At 38.5% G+C, this 15,676-nt stretch overlaps 1 protein-coding gene across 2 annotated transcripts; it reads right to left on the bottom strand.

Moving 5' to 3' along the window:
• Nucleotides 1–1,211: 1,211 nt before the first annotated feature.
• Nucleotides 1,212–15,205, bottom strand: CA2 (carbonic anhydrase 2). 2 transcript variants are annotated; one of them, XM_007461727.1, is made up of 7 exons: nt 15,099–15,205; nt 13,772–13,969; nt 7,011–7,129; nt 6,490–6,582; nt 5,426–5,488; nt 2,690–2,849; nt 1,212–1,331 (listed from the first exon to the last, which is right to left on the bottom strand). In XM_007461727.1, the coding sequence occupies exons 1-7, from the start codon at nt 15,130–15,132 to the stop codon at nt 1,309–1,311; spliced, it is 690 nt and encodes a 229-aa protein (XP_007461789.1). In that variant the 5' UTR covers nt 15,133–15,205; the 3' UTR covers nt 1,212–1,308. The 2 variants fall into 2 exon arrangements, with proteins under 2 accessions (XP_007461789.1, XP_007461788.1); XM_007461726.1 differs by having other exon boundaries at nt 2,694–2,849; nt 15,099–15,132.
• Nucleotides 15,206–15,676: the final 471 nt, after the last annotated feature.

The following is a 15,676-nucleotide window of genomic DNA, read 5'->3' on the forward strand; positions in this document are numbered from 1 at the left end:
CATAATAACTCATTAGCCAAACATCCCATGGTCCTGGCACGGAGCTAGATCCAAAACAGCCATAGTAGTGGGAGATTGGTAGTTCATCTATCCACTCTTCTTCCTACCTGTAATAGGGTAATTTACCTTCCTAAGATGCAAATGACTCTTTTACTTCTGGGTACCACTTGGATTCCCTTTTTGAATAAAATGGATTTTTATTTATTGTTTTTCCAGGGAGCATGTGTTGATTCAGGACACCCCCCCCACCCCCCTTCTGCTGTTCATATCACCACTTCCTCTCTCCTTTGCAGGATCAGTCCTCATGGAGATCACATGAGTGAGTGCTCACAAGTCACTTAAAACAGTGCTTGGCAAATAATAAATGACCTTCAGGGGTTTTCCTTTTATGGAGACTCCATCAATTATGAGAAAGTCAATTATGATGGCTTATTATTAACAGTGAATTAATATGAATTATAAAAGTACACATTTGCTCCTCCACTATTACCCACTGCACAGCATAACATAAAAAACCCAAAATAGAATTCCAGATTTTATTAGAGAATATATCTAAAATACAATATTTATTAAGTTATGATATATTATTTGAAATGGAAATATACTCTATATCACAGCTATAACAATCTTTACAGATAATACTTCATTTACATCCCTATATTTCAAAAGTCACTAAATTACAACATAATTCATATTTAACGTGACATTGCTACAAATATATAAGAATTTAAAAATTTTCTTTAATTTACCATATTGGAACCACAAACATTTATTTTATCTGATTTACATTACATAGGATCATGACTATTTTACCTGATTTATATTACACAGCTCAATTTATCTCATTATATGGCTTTGCATTCAATCATCCTACTTTCTTATGTTTTAAAAATAGCATTTTAGTGAACAATCGTGAATGCTCATTAGCCCACGTGCTATGAACAAAATCAAGGTACTTTTGTCCTACTCCTTATATTATTCTCTGTTACAAAAAGGCTACTACCATAAGCAAAGCACCAGTCACAGCAATTCTGTCAAGCCTGACAATTGGTCTAGGTTTTCACATTTTAATAGTAAGCACATCAGGTCTAGAAGGGTCTAGAAAACCAGATAGATACAAAGCAGCCAGGGTCCAATTCACCAAGGTAGACTTGCACTTAGCTAAAGGGAAACCCAAAGACTCTTCACTGGACACTGGCTCTGGGACCATCTTATTTGAAGGAAGCTTTGATTTGTCTGTTTTTCAGTGGCTGAGTCGGACGCCAGTTGTTCACCATCAGGTGTTCAGGTTCGCCCTCTGCGTTGAAGTTAAGGGTACAGAATTTCGATAACTAAAAGACAAAATCAAAGATGAAAAAATTAAAAATAAAAGTTTCACAGGAGTATTCAATTATGTGTTTGTGTTAAATCTTGAAATACATTCCCCAATAATAACAGTTCCATGTTGCAATGTTCAAAATTTAATTTGATTCCCAATAGATATATGATCACATATAGATCACATATATATGCTTTTATACAACAAATCAATTTCTATAAAATACACACAAAATCTTGCTGTCATTTGAAAGGAAATTTTCGGTGAGCTTGTGTTTTTTCCTCTTTTAATTTTATAATCAAACATCAAAAGCCTATAAAATAATTCTGAGATGTAAAGTAATAATAACAATTCTAGATCCCAATTAAGGTTTGGTTTTCTACCCCAGGGAAGATAAATGACAGCATCTGTACAATTAGATGAAGTGATTCAGGATCTGCAAATTCCGGGGCCAAATGATTGGCTGACATCTCTACTTAAATTTATAGAAACACAGGAATGAATCTGCCCAAGCTGGGATTTCAAATCCTTAGCATTGGTTAATTTTGATTCCCTTTTAAATTTGTGTCAGTTCCTGGCACAGTGATGTGACATAGGCAGCCCTCAACCAGTTTCATTCTTCTCTGAGGTTGTTTTTGCAAAGTGGCACTTCCCTTTCCTTAAGCATGACTTGATCTAAATGAAGAAGGGTGGTTTGGGAAGTAATGTAGCTGCCCATGAATCAATAGCCTTGAACCTGATCTCTTTGGTCTACTAATATTCCCTCGATCACCCCCAGGAAGTCAACTTCATGTAAGCCAACTACTGTAACATGCACAACCATTGTCACTGCAGTGCACTGATCACTCGAACAGCACAAACTACACTGTATAGGAAATGTGTATCTGGTCTAAGCTGCTAAAGCAACCTGGAATGACTTTTAATAGACATATTTTCTCTAAGGGATGACTCTTGCCTTTGTCAGGATCCAGAAATGTATTCTGACATAAATAAACTGCAGTAAGCTCTTAGGTGAGTGAGCAGTAGGCTGGGAATTATCACCCATACCTATGCACCCTTGAATATAAAATCTCTTTGTTCCCAGCCTCAGTTTCTTCATAGCTTACAAAAAAGCATTTATTAGGTGACAGACACCTTTCTCATATAATCTTCAATTTTATCCAACTTTAGAGTAAAAAAGAAAAAACTGCCTAAGGTTATAGTTAACAACAACAAATACTTATTGAGTGCTGATTATATCTGCTAAGCACTGTTGTTGGCACTAGTTGCACAGCTAGAAGCAGCAGGAGGAGGATTAAAGCCCAGGTCTGTCTGACTCCAAAGGCCAAGTCCTTCTGCCTGGACTAAATGCTCCACCTGACTTTAGCAAACAGACCTGCTCACTGCTAACAGAGATAGGTTCTTTGAGCACAAGCCAGGTCACGCTTTCCAGGAGAGGAGGAGTGGTCAGTGAACCGGGGTAGGTCCAGTAGTCCAAGCTTTCAGGAAGGAGGCCACGAGGATCAAAGTTAGTGAAGTCGGCACTCTTACCCTGGAACAAGGAAATACACGTGTTAAAAATGTCACATGATCAGAGTAGCGGGGAGGCAAGAGAATAGGAAACAGAAATATTCCCCTCTGGTATCCAGAAAACTTTCAATTTTTTTTTAAAGAGAAGTTCCATGTTCACCAGAAAACAGAATAAAACAAATTAACAGAAGACATTTGACATGGAAATTTAGATTGGCAGATATGAGCAAGAGAACCTGACTATTAATTTCACCTATCCATTTTCTCACCTTGTCCTCTAAAACAGAGGTACCCAACCATTTTGGCTGGTTTCGTGGAAGACAGTTTTTCCACGGACCAGGGGAGGGGGTGGAACGGTTTGGGGACGATTCAAGCACATTACATTTACTGTGCACTTTATTTCTTTATTACATTGTAATATATAATGAAATAATTATACAACTCACCATAATGCAGAATCAGTGGGAGCCCTGAGCTTGTTTTCACTTGACACCCACTGATAGGGTTTTGATATGAGTCTGCAAGCAATTGATTTATTATGGTCTCTGTGCAGTCAAACCCCTCCGCTGATGATAATCTGTATTTGCAGCCGCTCCCCAGTGCTAGTATCACTGCCTCAGCTCCACCTCAGATCATCAGGCATTAGATTCTCATAAAGAGTGTGCAACCTAGATCCCTCGCATGTGCAGTTCACAGTAGGGTTCGTGCTCCTATGAGAATCTAATGCTGCCGCGGATCTGACAGGAGGTGGAGCTCAGGCGGTAATGTGAGCGATGGGGAGCGGCTGTAAATACAGATGAAACTTTGCTTACTTGCCCACCACTCACCTCCTGCTGTGCGGCCCAGTTCCTAACAGGCCACGGACTTGTACTTGTCTGTGGCCCGGGAGTCGGGGACCCCTGCTCTAAAATAATCCCTTATATTTTTCTTTAAGTCATTAACTGATCATAGACAGTATTTAAAGTGAAATTGCTGCCACTGAAATGATGCAATTTTAGGTTGCTGTAACAGAAAATATATAGTATCCCTGATGAGGAGGTAATTGTCTTGCTGTCCTATTTGATGGCTTAGTTAGAACTGAAGAACTGTATTCAGTTGTGGACACCATGCTTTTAGAGCAACAGAAGCAACAGGAAAGAGTTACTGGAAGAGTGACAAGTTTGCTGCAAACAGACAACTGTCATGTAAGACTAGTTAAAGGGGACTAAAGATAATTAGCCTGGGGGTAGGTAAAAGGCTGATAGAGAATAGGGTCACGTGGAAGGAAGATCAGGTTTTGCTTTGTTTCTGTTTTTTTTTTTTTTTTGAGGTATAATTGACATGTTATATTAGTTTCAGGAATATAATGTAAAGATTCAATATTTGAATATGTTGTGAAATGATCACCCACAATAAGTCAACACCTGTCAACATATATAGTTACAGAATTTTCTTTTCTTGTGATAAGAACTTTTAAATATACTCCTAGCAACTTTCAAGTAGGCAATACAGTATTATTAACTATAGACAATATAGTACTTATTTTGACTTATTTATAAGTCATCCCCACGACTTATTTTATAACCGAAAATTTGTACCTTTTGACCCCTTTCACTCATTTTGGCCTCACCCCCACCTCTGGCAACCACCAATCTATTCTCTGTATGTTTGAGTTGGTTTTTTGTTTGTTTGCTTGTTTTGTTTTGCTTATTTATTTAGATCCCACTATGAGTTCATATGGTATTTGTCTTTCTTTCTTTGACTTATCTCACTTAGCCTAATGCCCTCAAGGTCCATCCATGTTGTCACAAATGGCATGATTTCATTCTTTTTTATGGCTGAATCCATTATATCTATCTATCTATATACCACATTTTCTTTATACATTTGTTACTGGATGCTTAGGCTGTTTCTGTCTTGGCAATTGTAAATAATGCTCCAGTGAATGAGGGAGTGCATATATCTTTTTGAATTAGTGTTGTAGGATCAGGTTTATTCTATATGAATCAAGGGAGTCAAGCTCAGGGTAACAGGTGAGCATTTCAGAAGATAGATGCTGCTTCGATTTGAGGATGAGTTTTATAAAGCTAGGTTGCTACTGTTGATGGTAGTATTTATAAGCAGATGCTCCATGACCTCAGCACAACTGTGCTGTGGAGCGGATTTAAACATGAATTCAAAGAGGTCATAGAATATAAATCTCCACAAAGCATGACTTGACTTGTCATGTTCACCACTGTATTTCCTAGATTAACAAAGTGACCAGCATGTAGTAAGTACTCAGCAAATATCTGCTGTATGAATGAGTGAATAATTTGACCAGATGATCTTTCAACCTCCTTGCAATCATGATTTTCTCTGACTCTTGCACATGGATGTTCAAATGATGGGAAGCAAGATTAAATAAATACAAGTTTTAAAATTATACAAGCATTAGGATCAACTTTGGGTTAAAGGTAAGTTAAATAAACGCATAAGCAACATTTTACCTTTATTAACTGCTCATCTAAGCACTACACGTCAAACCGAGACTACTCAATTTGAGCAAAAGAATTTTCAAAAATGAGTGGGGTATGGAAAATAGGTACCTTATTCAGGGGGCAAAAAATTCAACTATACCTTTGCTTTAATGGAATCCAGCACATCAACGACTTTCTGGAGGCCTGGTTTAGCATCACCAATCTATAGAAAGAGACAAGGGACAAGATAGTGTATTCCAGTTGGCACTACACCAGCTTTTAATTAAGGCAGCTCTATGGTAAAATTTCTCCATATAGCGAACCAAAACCCACCATTTGCTATACGTCACCCATCAGTCTTAGTTTGATTTCCCTTCTTTCACTGACAACCTCCTTCTGCTTCTTCCCTGTAGTTCCCCTGAAATTACCTTCTCAAATGTCACCAGTGATCTCCAACTGCCAAAGTAAAGAGCACTGTTCACGTGCTTACTTTAAACTTCATGCAGGATTTTGCACTATCGTCTTCCTCCTTTTAAAAATTCTCCCCTCTTTTGGCTTTTCTCCTGCTCTCCAGCCTCCCAAATCTCCCCTTGACTCCTGTATTCGTTTTTAGTCATTTAATCAGCATCTTTCCTTACAGTTTGAAGTTTCTTAGGGTTGCTTGCTGAGCAGTTTTATCCTCCCTCTTCATGCTTTCCTTGGATGATTTCATATACACTTGTAGCTTCCACCTTGACACAGGATTTCCAGAACCATGAATCTGCAGCCCAGATCTTTCTCCACTGGGTTTACAACTATCCAGAGGGCAGCTCAGCCTGTATGTCCTACTCTTGTTGCCTGAATTCTCCAATATGGAGTCACTGTCCTTCACTTCTCCAAAACTTGGTCTTAATTTAGCACTATCATAAAATAGTATTATCTAGCTTAAGGTTGAATGAAAAAAAAATACTAGTATTCATCCAAAATATGCCTTTTTCTCATTTCACATTTCACATGTATATATCCTTCACATTTACATCCAAATGGTACCTATGAAATACCTCTGCAATTTTGTCCTCCATGTCTACTGCTACTAGCAGATGCATGGGAAAATAAGCCTGAAAATACTTCAGAGCCAAAGGCATTTCCTAGGCTCTTTGTAGAATGTCCTATTTGTTATGAATATTCTGTCCAGTTAATCTTTTTTGAAAACAGGGAATAAAAAGAATTGGGCCATCAACTAACCTTCAGAAAAATACCCAAAACAGCCAGTCCGTCAGGCTGTTGCGCTGCTTTTCCAAATTCCCCGTACTTGGTGTTCCAATGAACCAAGTGGAGCTAAAGTAGGAGACAAAACCACAAACAACAAATGATTTACATGATAAAAGCCTACACAGCTATCTAGCAATCTTTTCTTCACAGCTAGAGGTTACTAAAGAAAGTGAAAATGTGGATAATTTTAAATCTAAACTTTGTATAAAATTCTAATTGGCATAATATCAAGTGATTCCTTCAACAACTCTAAGACAAAGAGTTGCATACTTTTGAGGAAAGACAGAAAGTTTATTTCTAGACTTCCATTAAAACAGGATCCTCCAATTTAAATTCATTAATTTCGTGCAAATGGATGTCTTAGAGAAAGTTTTGCAGCATTAATCATAATATCACAAATAAAAGTTATAAAAAGCAAATGTGAAGGTCCTTTGTAAAAGAGGTGGTTTGAGTTTACAAAATTAAGCTTTTGAAAGAAAAAAAGTGTATCTTACCTCTGCAGCATATTTCTTTTTATCCACAGTATGCTCAGAACCTTGCTCATCAGATGAACCCCAGTGAAAGTGAAACTGAATCAACCTGTAGGTGCCAGTGAGGGGTCCTCCTTCTAGCACTAAAATTAAAAAAAAAATATATATATATATATATACACACACACACACATTTACATACACACACACTCATACATATGCGCATGAAACACACACTACTGAATATTACAATTTTAATCCCATTTTATAGTACTAAATTTATGCCTGAACCAACATTTTCACTCTGAAAATTCAATCTAGACTCAGGTTTAGTCTACAGAGCTGAAGAGGATCATTTCAACTGTTTTATTTTTTCCTCACTTGTGTTGACTGAAGGATGGATGCTTTTCCCATCTGTTTTCTGAGCACAGTGGCACTTCTCTTCTAGGTTTTTTTTGGGCCTCCTCATAGGTTCAGGTTCAGGTTCAGAGAGAGGAAATTTTCAGGGGAACTATGAATTCCTCTGTGAATCAGTGAGGAAGTGCCCACAGCTACTCGCCAGTGCTGGTCTGCTGCACACCTGCAAGCTGAGGAATCTCTCCTCTGCCACGGTCCAGTGACTGACCTTCAGCCGGCCTTGCTAACCTCTGATACCAGTTCTTACCAGAATTTGTGAAACAATAAGCATTCCCTTGAGCTTAACAACATAAAATCAATTTTCCTTACACAGGCTTTTTCCTTACACAGGCTTACAATTTTCCTTACACAGCAGATTGTCGCTGCTACTAATTAGCTTTATACCCTTAAAATGTTCTATTTGACTTTCTGATCTTAATTTGCTCATCTGTAGAATGGATACCTCCAATTATTTACTATTTCACTAAAAATTGACTGATCATCTGTGAGACGCAGTGCCTAATGCTTTCTTGAAATTCTAACTTTAATAACCATCCCATGATTCTACTGTTCTGATATTAGTGTAATTTTATTATACTTAAATCCATATTAGAAATCACATTCTTAGACTATAGTCTATCTGTAGATAATTAATGAGCTGTGTCTTAAGAGAGGATTAAAATAGTAAGAAATCACTGTTTCCCCCATTCCCTCCAAAAAGCCTTTTACCTAATTTATATGTATTAATGGGACTTAACTGATAAAAGCTTTTAAAATTAGTTTAGTTCTACTACTTCAATTTTATTTCTCTAGAACTGGGATTAGAACAACTTTTGCTGTAAGTCTATTTTATTAGCTTTGGTTTATAATTCCACAGAGTAATGAGCCCAAACTAATTTTGGCTTTGTAAAACCAAGGGACAAAGTCGGTACAAAAAGTTTGTTCGCTCAACTTCACCTAAATATGCTTAGATGGTAGCAATACCCATTCATCTATTCAAAGAAAAGATAAAGCTGGCTGGAAGATACTTAAGCAGTCAGGCCTTTCTATGGCTCCTGATACAACCTCTGGCTGCCAGATCTGCCTTACAATAGGCCAGGAGAAGAAAAGAATTAAAAAAAAGAAAGAAAACAAATTAGAAATGGTATTACATTACAGATCTATTAAGAAACATGAATTTGGATGTATTCTGATAATATCACATCTCTCGAAACTTAACTTTTATTGTAAAAATGTTTTTCTAAATCTGATAAGGAAAGATTTATCCTTATATCCCCAAAATAGACTTTTTCCAAAATGAAGGAATTCCCATTTTTCATAATTATATATACCCTTAAAACAAAATACATGTTTATAAGGTAAATTGATACCAAAATTAATTCCTTTATAATAACTTTTTTAAACTACTAACTAACTGGCTGATCATAAAAACCATTTGTAACATCATTAATTCTACCAAATGGCAAAATTAATTAAATAAAACCATAGTAAGCATCTGAGATAACTGATCTTATTTCAGAAAAGATTTAGAATTAGGCAAGAGTATATGAGCTTTTATTAAATAAGGTTTTCTAATACTAAAAAAAAAAAAGAAAGAAACACTCTAAGTTCAAAGATTAAACACTTTCAGGGCTAATCTATTATTCCCAGATACCTGTTTGAACTCCTGTTAAAAAAAAACTATGTTGCTATGTAGAGTAGAAGCCCACTGTAATTAGGAAAGGTATTAAATTCTTGAAGTTTAATTGCTACAAAAAGCAGCATTTCTGGTCTTCTTCAACTAATTGGTCATTCCTCAGCAAATTCGTAGCATGGAGTTTAGTCAAAGAAATCCCTCAAAACATTGTTATAATAATAAGTTGCCATAAACTCTAATAAAGGTAGCATACATCTTTTTATTTGAGAAATAGGAAAGACAAGGTTAAAGATGGAGCTTACACAATATTCTGGATCTACTTATTTTTTTTACTTAATTTGATTGCTCCAAGCCATTTTCTAAACTACCCCAGTTTAAAATACAACCCGTTTTTCTAATGCAAAAATAATTTTAAAGAATATCAGAAATTGCTGATATTCTTTTTAAAAAATTGTTTATTTTTTCCTCTATAAAATCTGTTAGTGGGGCTCTGAAGAGTCAATCACCTCTTGTACCACAGAAATGTTTTCCACAAGTGACAGAGATACATAAATGGGGTTTTCTACTCAAAGACTCAATGTCTTGTTCAAGACTCCTCCAAACTTAATTTAAATCCAAATCTCAAAACTGAGAGCCCCAGAAGAGTTTAACTTTTATGGTCTTCCATCAATTATACATACTATATATAAAACACAAAATAAGCACTAAATGTAATATTATAATCTGTCTTCCTATACATATTACTTATGTAAATTATACATTACTTGTGAAAAGTAAGAGATTCATTCCAGTAATATTGAAATAAATTAGATACTTGTACAAATTAAAAATTTAATGTTAAAAATTTTTTTCCTTCGTAATCACTTCATTATTACTTAATATAAGATGCACAAATAACAAACTAAAGACCTTAGTGAATGTCAATAATCTCTCCTAAATCCAAAATATAAATAAACTACTCCCAATAATCCTTAGTTTAAAACTAAAATTTAGGGGATTTCCTATTAATGAAGTAAATTAATAAGTCTACTAAAAACACATTTCTAGCAGGTGAATAATTTGAAATTTATTAAATCGGTTTTGGTTTTTCGGCAGTGGTCAATAATCCTAGGGCTACCTACTAAGGTTAAAAAAACAAATGTCAGTGTAGACAAATCTGAGAAATAGACACACACATTCCATTTCTTTTTATGTAGTGAAATGTTTAGCTGTCACTTTCACTAGTGTAACCACAATTAAGATTCAAGAGAACAGAAATTTTCAGTTTCAGGTTTATGGCAATTGTACGAGAGTAAAAAAAAAGTAACTCTTTGACATGAACATTATTAAATACAGTGTCTAGAATGCTTTTGTCAGTTTTACAGAAGCTTAGGGTTCTGCTCACACCATTAGCAGTAGGCAGGACAAGCCCTTCCATTTTTTTGTTGTTCTGTTTCCTTTTAACTTATAATTGTTTGTAAAAGGAAAATGTTAAAGCTTCAAAAGCAAGTCCCTGAAAATCAAGCCAGACTCTTGTATGACGATCCATTATATCATACAAACAATGATTTGCTTGAAATGAGCACAGGTGAACTCAGCTTCCTTCCTTCTCTTTCTTAAAATAATAAAAACAGGTAAAAATATTCCAATTTCTAAAAGCAGAAGTGATGTGAGAGTTGTATATGGGTTGGCCCAATAATTCGAACATTGGTTTTTCAATGATATTTGCCTCTAACTTTGCTATAAAGCAGGAGAGTTTTAAACTCATTAATAAAAGTTAATAAGTTAGCAGGAGTTAACAATTTGACTACTATTCTTTTATCCCAGATGAAGCATCTAATAAAAGATCTCAAGCAGGAAGATTTATTTTTTAATAATTAAAAAAATAAAACCTAACAGGATTAACAATTTTTCATTAATTTAAGGTGGTTTATTTTTAAAGGAATTTAGAAGATTGATGAGAGCTTTAACCCAAGCTTCTAGTTAAAGCCTATTAACTCCACATTTAAAAAGATTTCTCTCAAGCTTAAACATAGCAATAAATTCTACCAGTTCAGTTCCTTATACCCAAGTATTTAAGTTCGGGTATAAGATAACATTTAGAATACATCTGAAAATCTGAGTCTGTGAGAAGTTCTAGAAGACTGAAATCTCACTGGGGGTGGAGGGGGGAAGTAAATGAACTAAAGCATTTAACTAAAGAAAATAAAGGATATCTAAAAATGTTAACACCATGAAAATAATTCCTAACAAAAAGATATGATAAACTGTCCATTTTAAAAAACTGAGTGACCAAAATTATTTTTTGACTTAAGTGAACAGAAAAGTATATCAGTTTTTAAAAACATGGTACAAGTACAAACACACTAAATATTAACTATGATGGTCCTTCAAAGATTCTTATTCAATTTCTGTTTTTAAGTGGTTGCCATTTAGTCTCATTCCAACAAACTAGGAAGGAGATGATTAGCAAGTAACTTAAACTCTTGAGCATTCTGTTTCTTCATGTTTATTTTAAGTGGGTTTGACTAGAGTATCTCTACCATTTGTTCTAACTTGAGAGTCTAGAATCTTAAAAAAGTCTAAAGGGTGTTTCTCTGCATGGTATGATTGGTTTTGTTTCACTTTGTTTTCTTTTTTCTATCCTGTAGATGTGTTTTCTCTTAACATCAACATTTAATATATTCTGTATTCTAGAAAAAAAAAATGCTTCCTGTTTAATCAAAACAACTGCAAATGTTGAAGAGGTATGGGCAAAAGTACAAAGGAATCTTTCGTATTTAAAGGAGAACAAGTCTTTCTAACATTCACTCCTCTTGTTTTTACTGTACCTCTTGCCTGGCTCTCTCAAGTCCCCCATGTTTCCTACTTCCTTTTGCCTGGAGTCTCCTCCAAGAAACTGAAATCCTTCAAGCCTCATCCTTCAACCACAAATTTTATTCTCCCTGAAAAGTCTTTTCTGACTTGCTCAGGCCAACTCCAAACCTGCTTTCCATATTTCCTTGGAATACTTCCTTGTTGCACTTAACAAAGTGACTGTCAGCATCTATTATTTCTATGTCTTTCTACTTCAGGTATCGCCATCATGGCCTCTGAGGATGCAGGAGAGGGACCAGGACTCCATCCTGCCCTCAAGATGCCTAGCTTGTGTTACTTATAAGTGGTATTCGTAAGAATTTTGTTTTTTTGCATAAAACTAGGTGAATAATACCTCTGTCTCTAAAGACATGGGTTTGAGCCTCTATCTGAACCACTTGATTTTCATCTGTTTCACAATCTAAACATGGCCAGTTGCTTTAGTAATGTATGTGTTATTCACCAGTAGTTAGACAAAGGTGGCTAGCTCTCATCAGTTCCTGCTTATGTAGAAATCCATCAGAACTTGACATATTCATGGTAAGACATATTACTATGTAATAATGTCATATATAAAATCAATACATAGTTTAATATAATAAATGGCATGTTTGGGACAATATAAAAGTAAGATTTTAAAATGCCATCAAGTGATGGGAAGTAATTTTAAAGCTAATTAAAAACTTAATTCAAAAAACTTATCAAAAAAAAACAAACAAAAAAAAAACAAAAAAACTTATCAGAGGTGCAATAGCTACAGCAATTGCCTAATAAAGGCAATCAAATGGTGTGTAGACCTGACAAGAGCAATGGTCATTTATTGAGGAATTGTTATGTGCCAGGCAGTAGGTTTTATATGTCTGTCCTATTCAATCCTTCCTCTGTAATAGATACTGCTACTCCAATTTTACAGTTAAGAAAACAAAAACTTAGGTTAAGTTACTATCACTCCCAAGAGGGAAGAAAGGAAGAATTTTTTCAAAACTGTACTGAATACTTGGGATAGCTACTGAAAGAGAATAGTCAACTCTATTATAATGACTATAATTACATTTATATACCATGTGAGTATTATAGGTCATTACTCCAACATTCTGACAGAGTTATTGAATGTTGTCTCTATCTTCCCTCATTTTGCCCCAATGCTCCCTGCCCCCCAACCCCAGACTCCCACACCACCACACATAATGTGTTTGTAGCTCCATTCACTCAGTGCCCTTCAGAGGAAAGCACTCAGGAAAATAGGACACTGGCAACTAAATCAAGGGGATTGTTCTCCTATTTCTAAGCAAGAAAAAAGGAACAATTCAAAGGGTGTTCTGTAAACAGCCTCACTACAAATAAATTATGGTAATTGGTTTTGTCAGTAATGGACCAGGTATGTCCAACCAACTCTAAAATATTTTCCTTTGTGAAATGAATTTCTGGGTGGATACCAAGATACACAACCACCTTTATCACACTAGCCCAATGCTGAGAAAATATTTGTAAATACAATGTTTCCAAGAATTTCAGGATTTTACAGTATTAGGTTTTCATCACTCTTCTCACTGCTACCTTGCAGATCACCCTAGGATGTGCTTTTTCTTGGATAGGCATCAATTCTGGGAAACAAATATTTTAGTCTTAAAAGTTCAATTTTTGCAAATCTCATCTTTGCTGATCTCTGTTGCCAGGGCACCTTGCCTTTTGTGACTTTTCCCAGGCATATCACAGTTATTCAATGCCCTACATAGAAACCAGGAATTTTGCAGGGAGAGACAGCCCTGCCACTTCAAAGTAATTAGCCTACTCCTCAGAGACTGCAACCTAATGAAGATTATCAGAGTGTAGTATTACAGGGGTCCTGCTGCTGCTCATATTCAGCTGGGAAAACAGCTACTGGCTGAACTGCACAAGTTATTTTTTAAACACTGACCTGCTTTGTCCTGGGAGTCATCAAACTCCACATTGAAAGAGTGACCGTTGTTGATAATTCTCCGGGAAGTCGCTTGCTCATAGCGAAGAGACAGAGGCTTCAGGGTAGGGTCATGAACGGCTGCCTGGGTGTGGATGTCAACAGGGGACTGGCGCTCTCCCTTGGCGATGGGGAAGTCCTTATGCCATTGCTCGGGTCCTGGGTTTGAGAACAGACGTGTGAACCCCCCAATGTGGGGAAGGGCACATGCAGATCCCTAGAAAAGGGCAATGACTCTGGAGCCAAACTGCTCAGCTCCAGTTTTGGCGGCACCACCGAACAGCTGAATAACCTTTGGGAAAACATTCAGTCTGTGCCTTAGTTTTCTCATTTGTATTAGGGGGTAATAATAACATCTAGCTTATAGAGGTTGGTGTGAGAATTAGGATCAATACATGTAAAGCTTTTAGAAGAAGTAGTGAGTGCCATATAAATATTAGCCATTTTTTATGCTCCTTTTACTGAAATTAAGCAACTGACACTGGGTTTGTGATTAGGATTTGGGATATACAAGCTCACTTAGGACACTCCAGCAGATCGGAATTCCTTCTTCTAGTCCTCGGACTAGATGTAAGGACAGCGTCAACTGCTCAGGCCCGGGTACCCCTCCCTTAATGGTCAGGATCCTCATGACCTGGGGATCCCCAAGCCCCTAAAGATGTTCAAAGATGCGCCAGACACATCTTTCCCTTGCATTTTCTGGCCCGGGAGAACCCAGATCTGCGGCCCTGATAAAACCGGGTTCCTGGTGACCTCCTAACATAAGAAGTCGAGAGACGAAGTAATTAGCCTACTCAGAAATCAGCGCAAAGGATTCAGACCAGCCCAAGAAAATGCCCCGCAACAGTTCGTGCTGAGAGTCTTAGCCACAGGTGGTGCTGAGGATGAAGTTGCTGGGGGGGTGGGGGGGGTGGAAGGGGGTTCCCTAATTTCCCTGCGATCAACAACTAAAATGTTTCCTTACAACCCTTCCTAGTTTATTCCTGGGTCGGGATAGGATGGTCTCCGGCTTGTGACCCTGGAGTGGCTGTCCGTGTGTCCCGCGGCTGCGGCTGCGGCACCCCTTTCCCCGGGCCCTGCGCGCCGCAGCGGGACGCAGGGATTCCTCGACGGTGGTCTCGGGCTCTATGCTGCGGTCATCCCGTGCCTGGGAGCGGCGGGCGGGGCGGGCGCCGGAGGCGCACCTGAGCCTCGGGTGCTCCGGACGGCAGCGGTAAACAGTAGGTGCGGGCGCTGCGGGTACCGGGGCCCCGGGCGGCGCGCCGCGCAGCCCGCCGCCCGCACTCACCGTTGTGCTTGCCGTATCCCCAGTGATGGGACATGGTCGCGCCGTAGGTCCGGGCAGAGGAGTTGGCGCGGATCTAAGCGGCGGCTGCTCTGGCGCCTGCAACGTGTGTCCGCGGGTCGCGCCGTAGCCAGGTTTTAAAAGGCTCCCGCCAACTTCGTGCTTGGGGGCGGCCCGGGGGAGGGGGCCCCGGGTGGACCTGGGCGACGCGGGGAGGAGATGACAGGCGGAGGTGATCTCCCCGCGCTCGGGGCGGGCCGGGCTGGAGAGGCTCCGGGGGCGGGGAGAACGCCCTCCCGGCGGGCGCTCGGCCAGGTTCAAGAGCTCCTCTCCCAATGCCCGGCTCCCTCGGCCCGCGGCCCGGGTCCCCGGTCCCTGGGCAGCCAAGAGGCTCCGAGCTCTCTGCGCGCGTGGCGGCGGCAGCGACAGCTGCTCCTGGGCTCCTGGGTTGGTCTGGGCTGCGGAGCGTCTACGTGCACCCCATCCCCCTCCGGGGCGCTGAGGCTGGCGGCAGAGCTGACAGCTCGGGACCCGGGCCCGGTGCCTCTCATCCCCTGTCCCCTTTGTGATCGCATCCTTGG

The sequence above is a fragment of the Lipotes vexillifer genome, unplaced genomic scaffold (assembly GCF_000442215.2).
Source record: "Lipotes vexillifer unplaced genomic scaffold, Lipotes_vexillifer_v1.1 scaffold163, whole genome shotgun sequence".
Classification (NCBI taxonomy): Eukaryota; Metazoa; Chordata; class Mammalia; order Artiodactyla; family Lipotidae; genus Lipotes; species Lipotes vexillifer.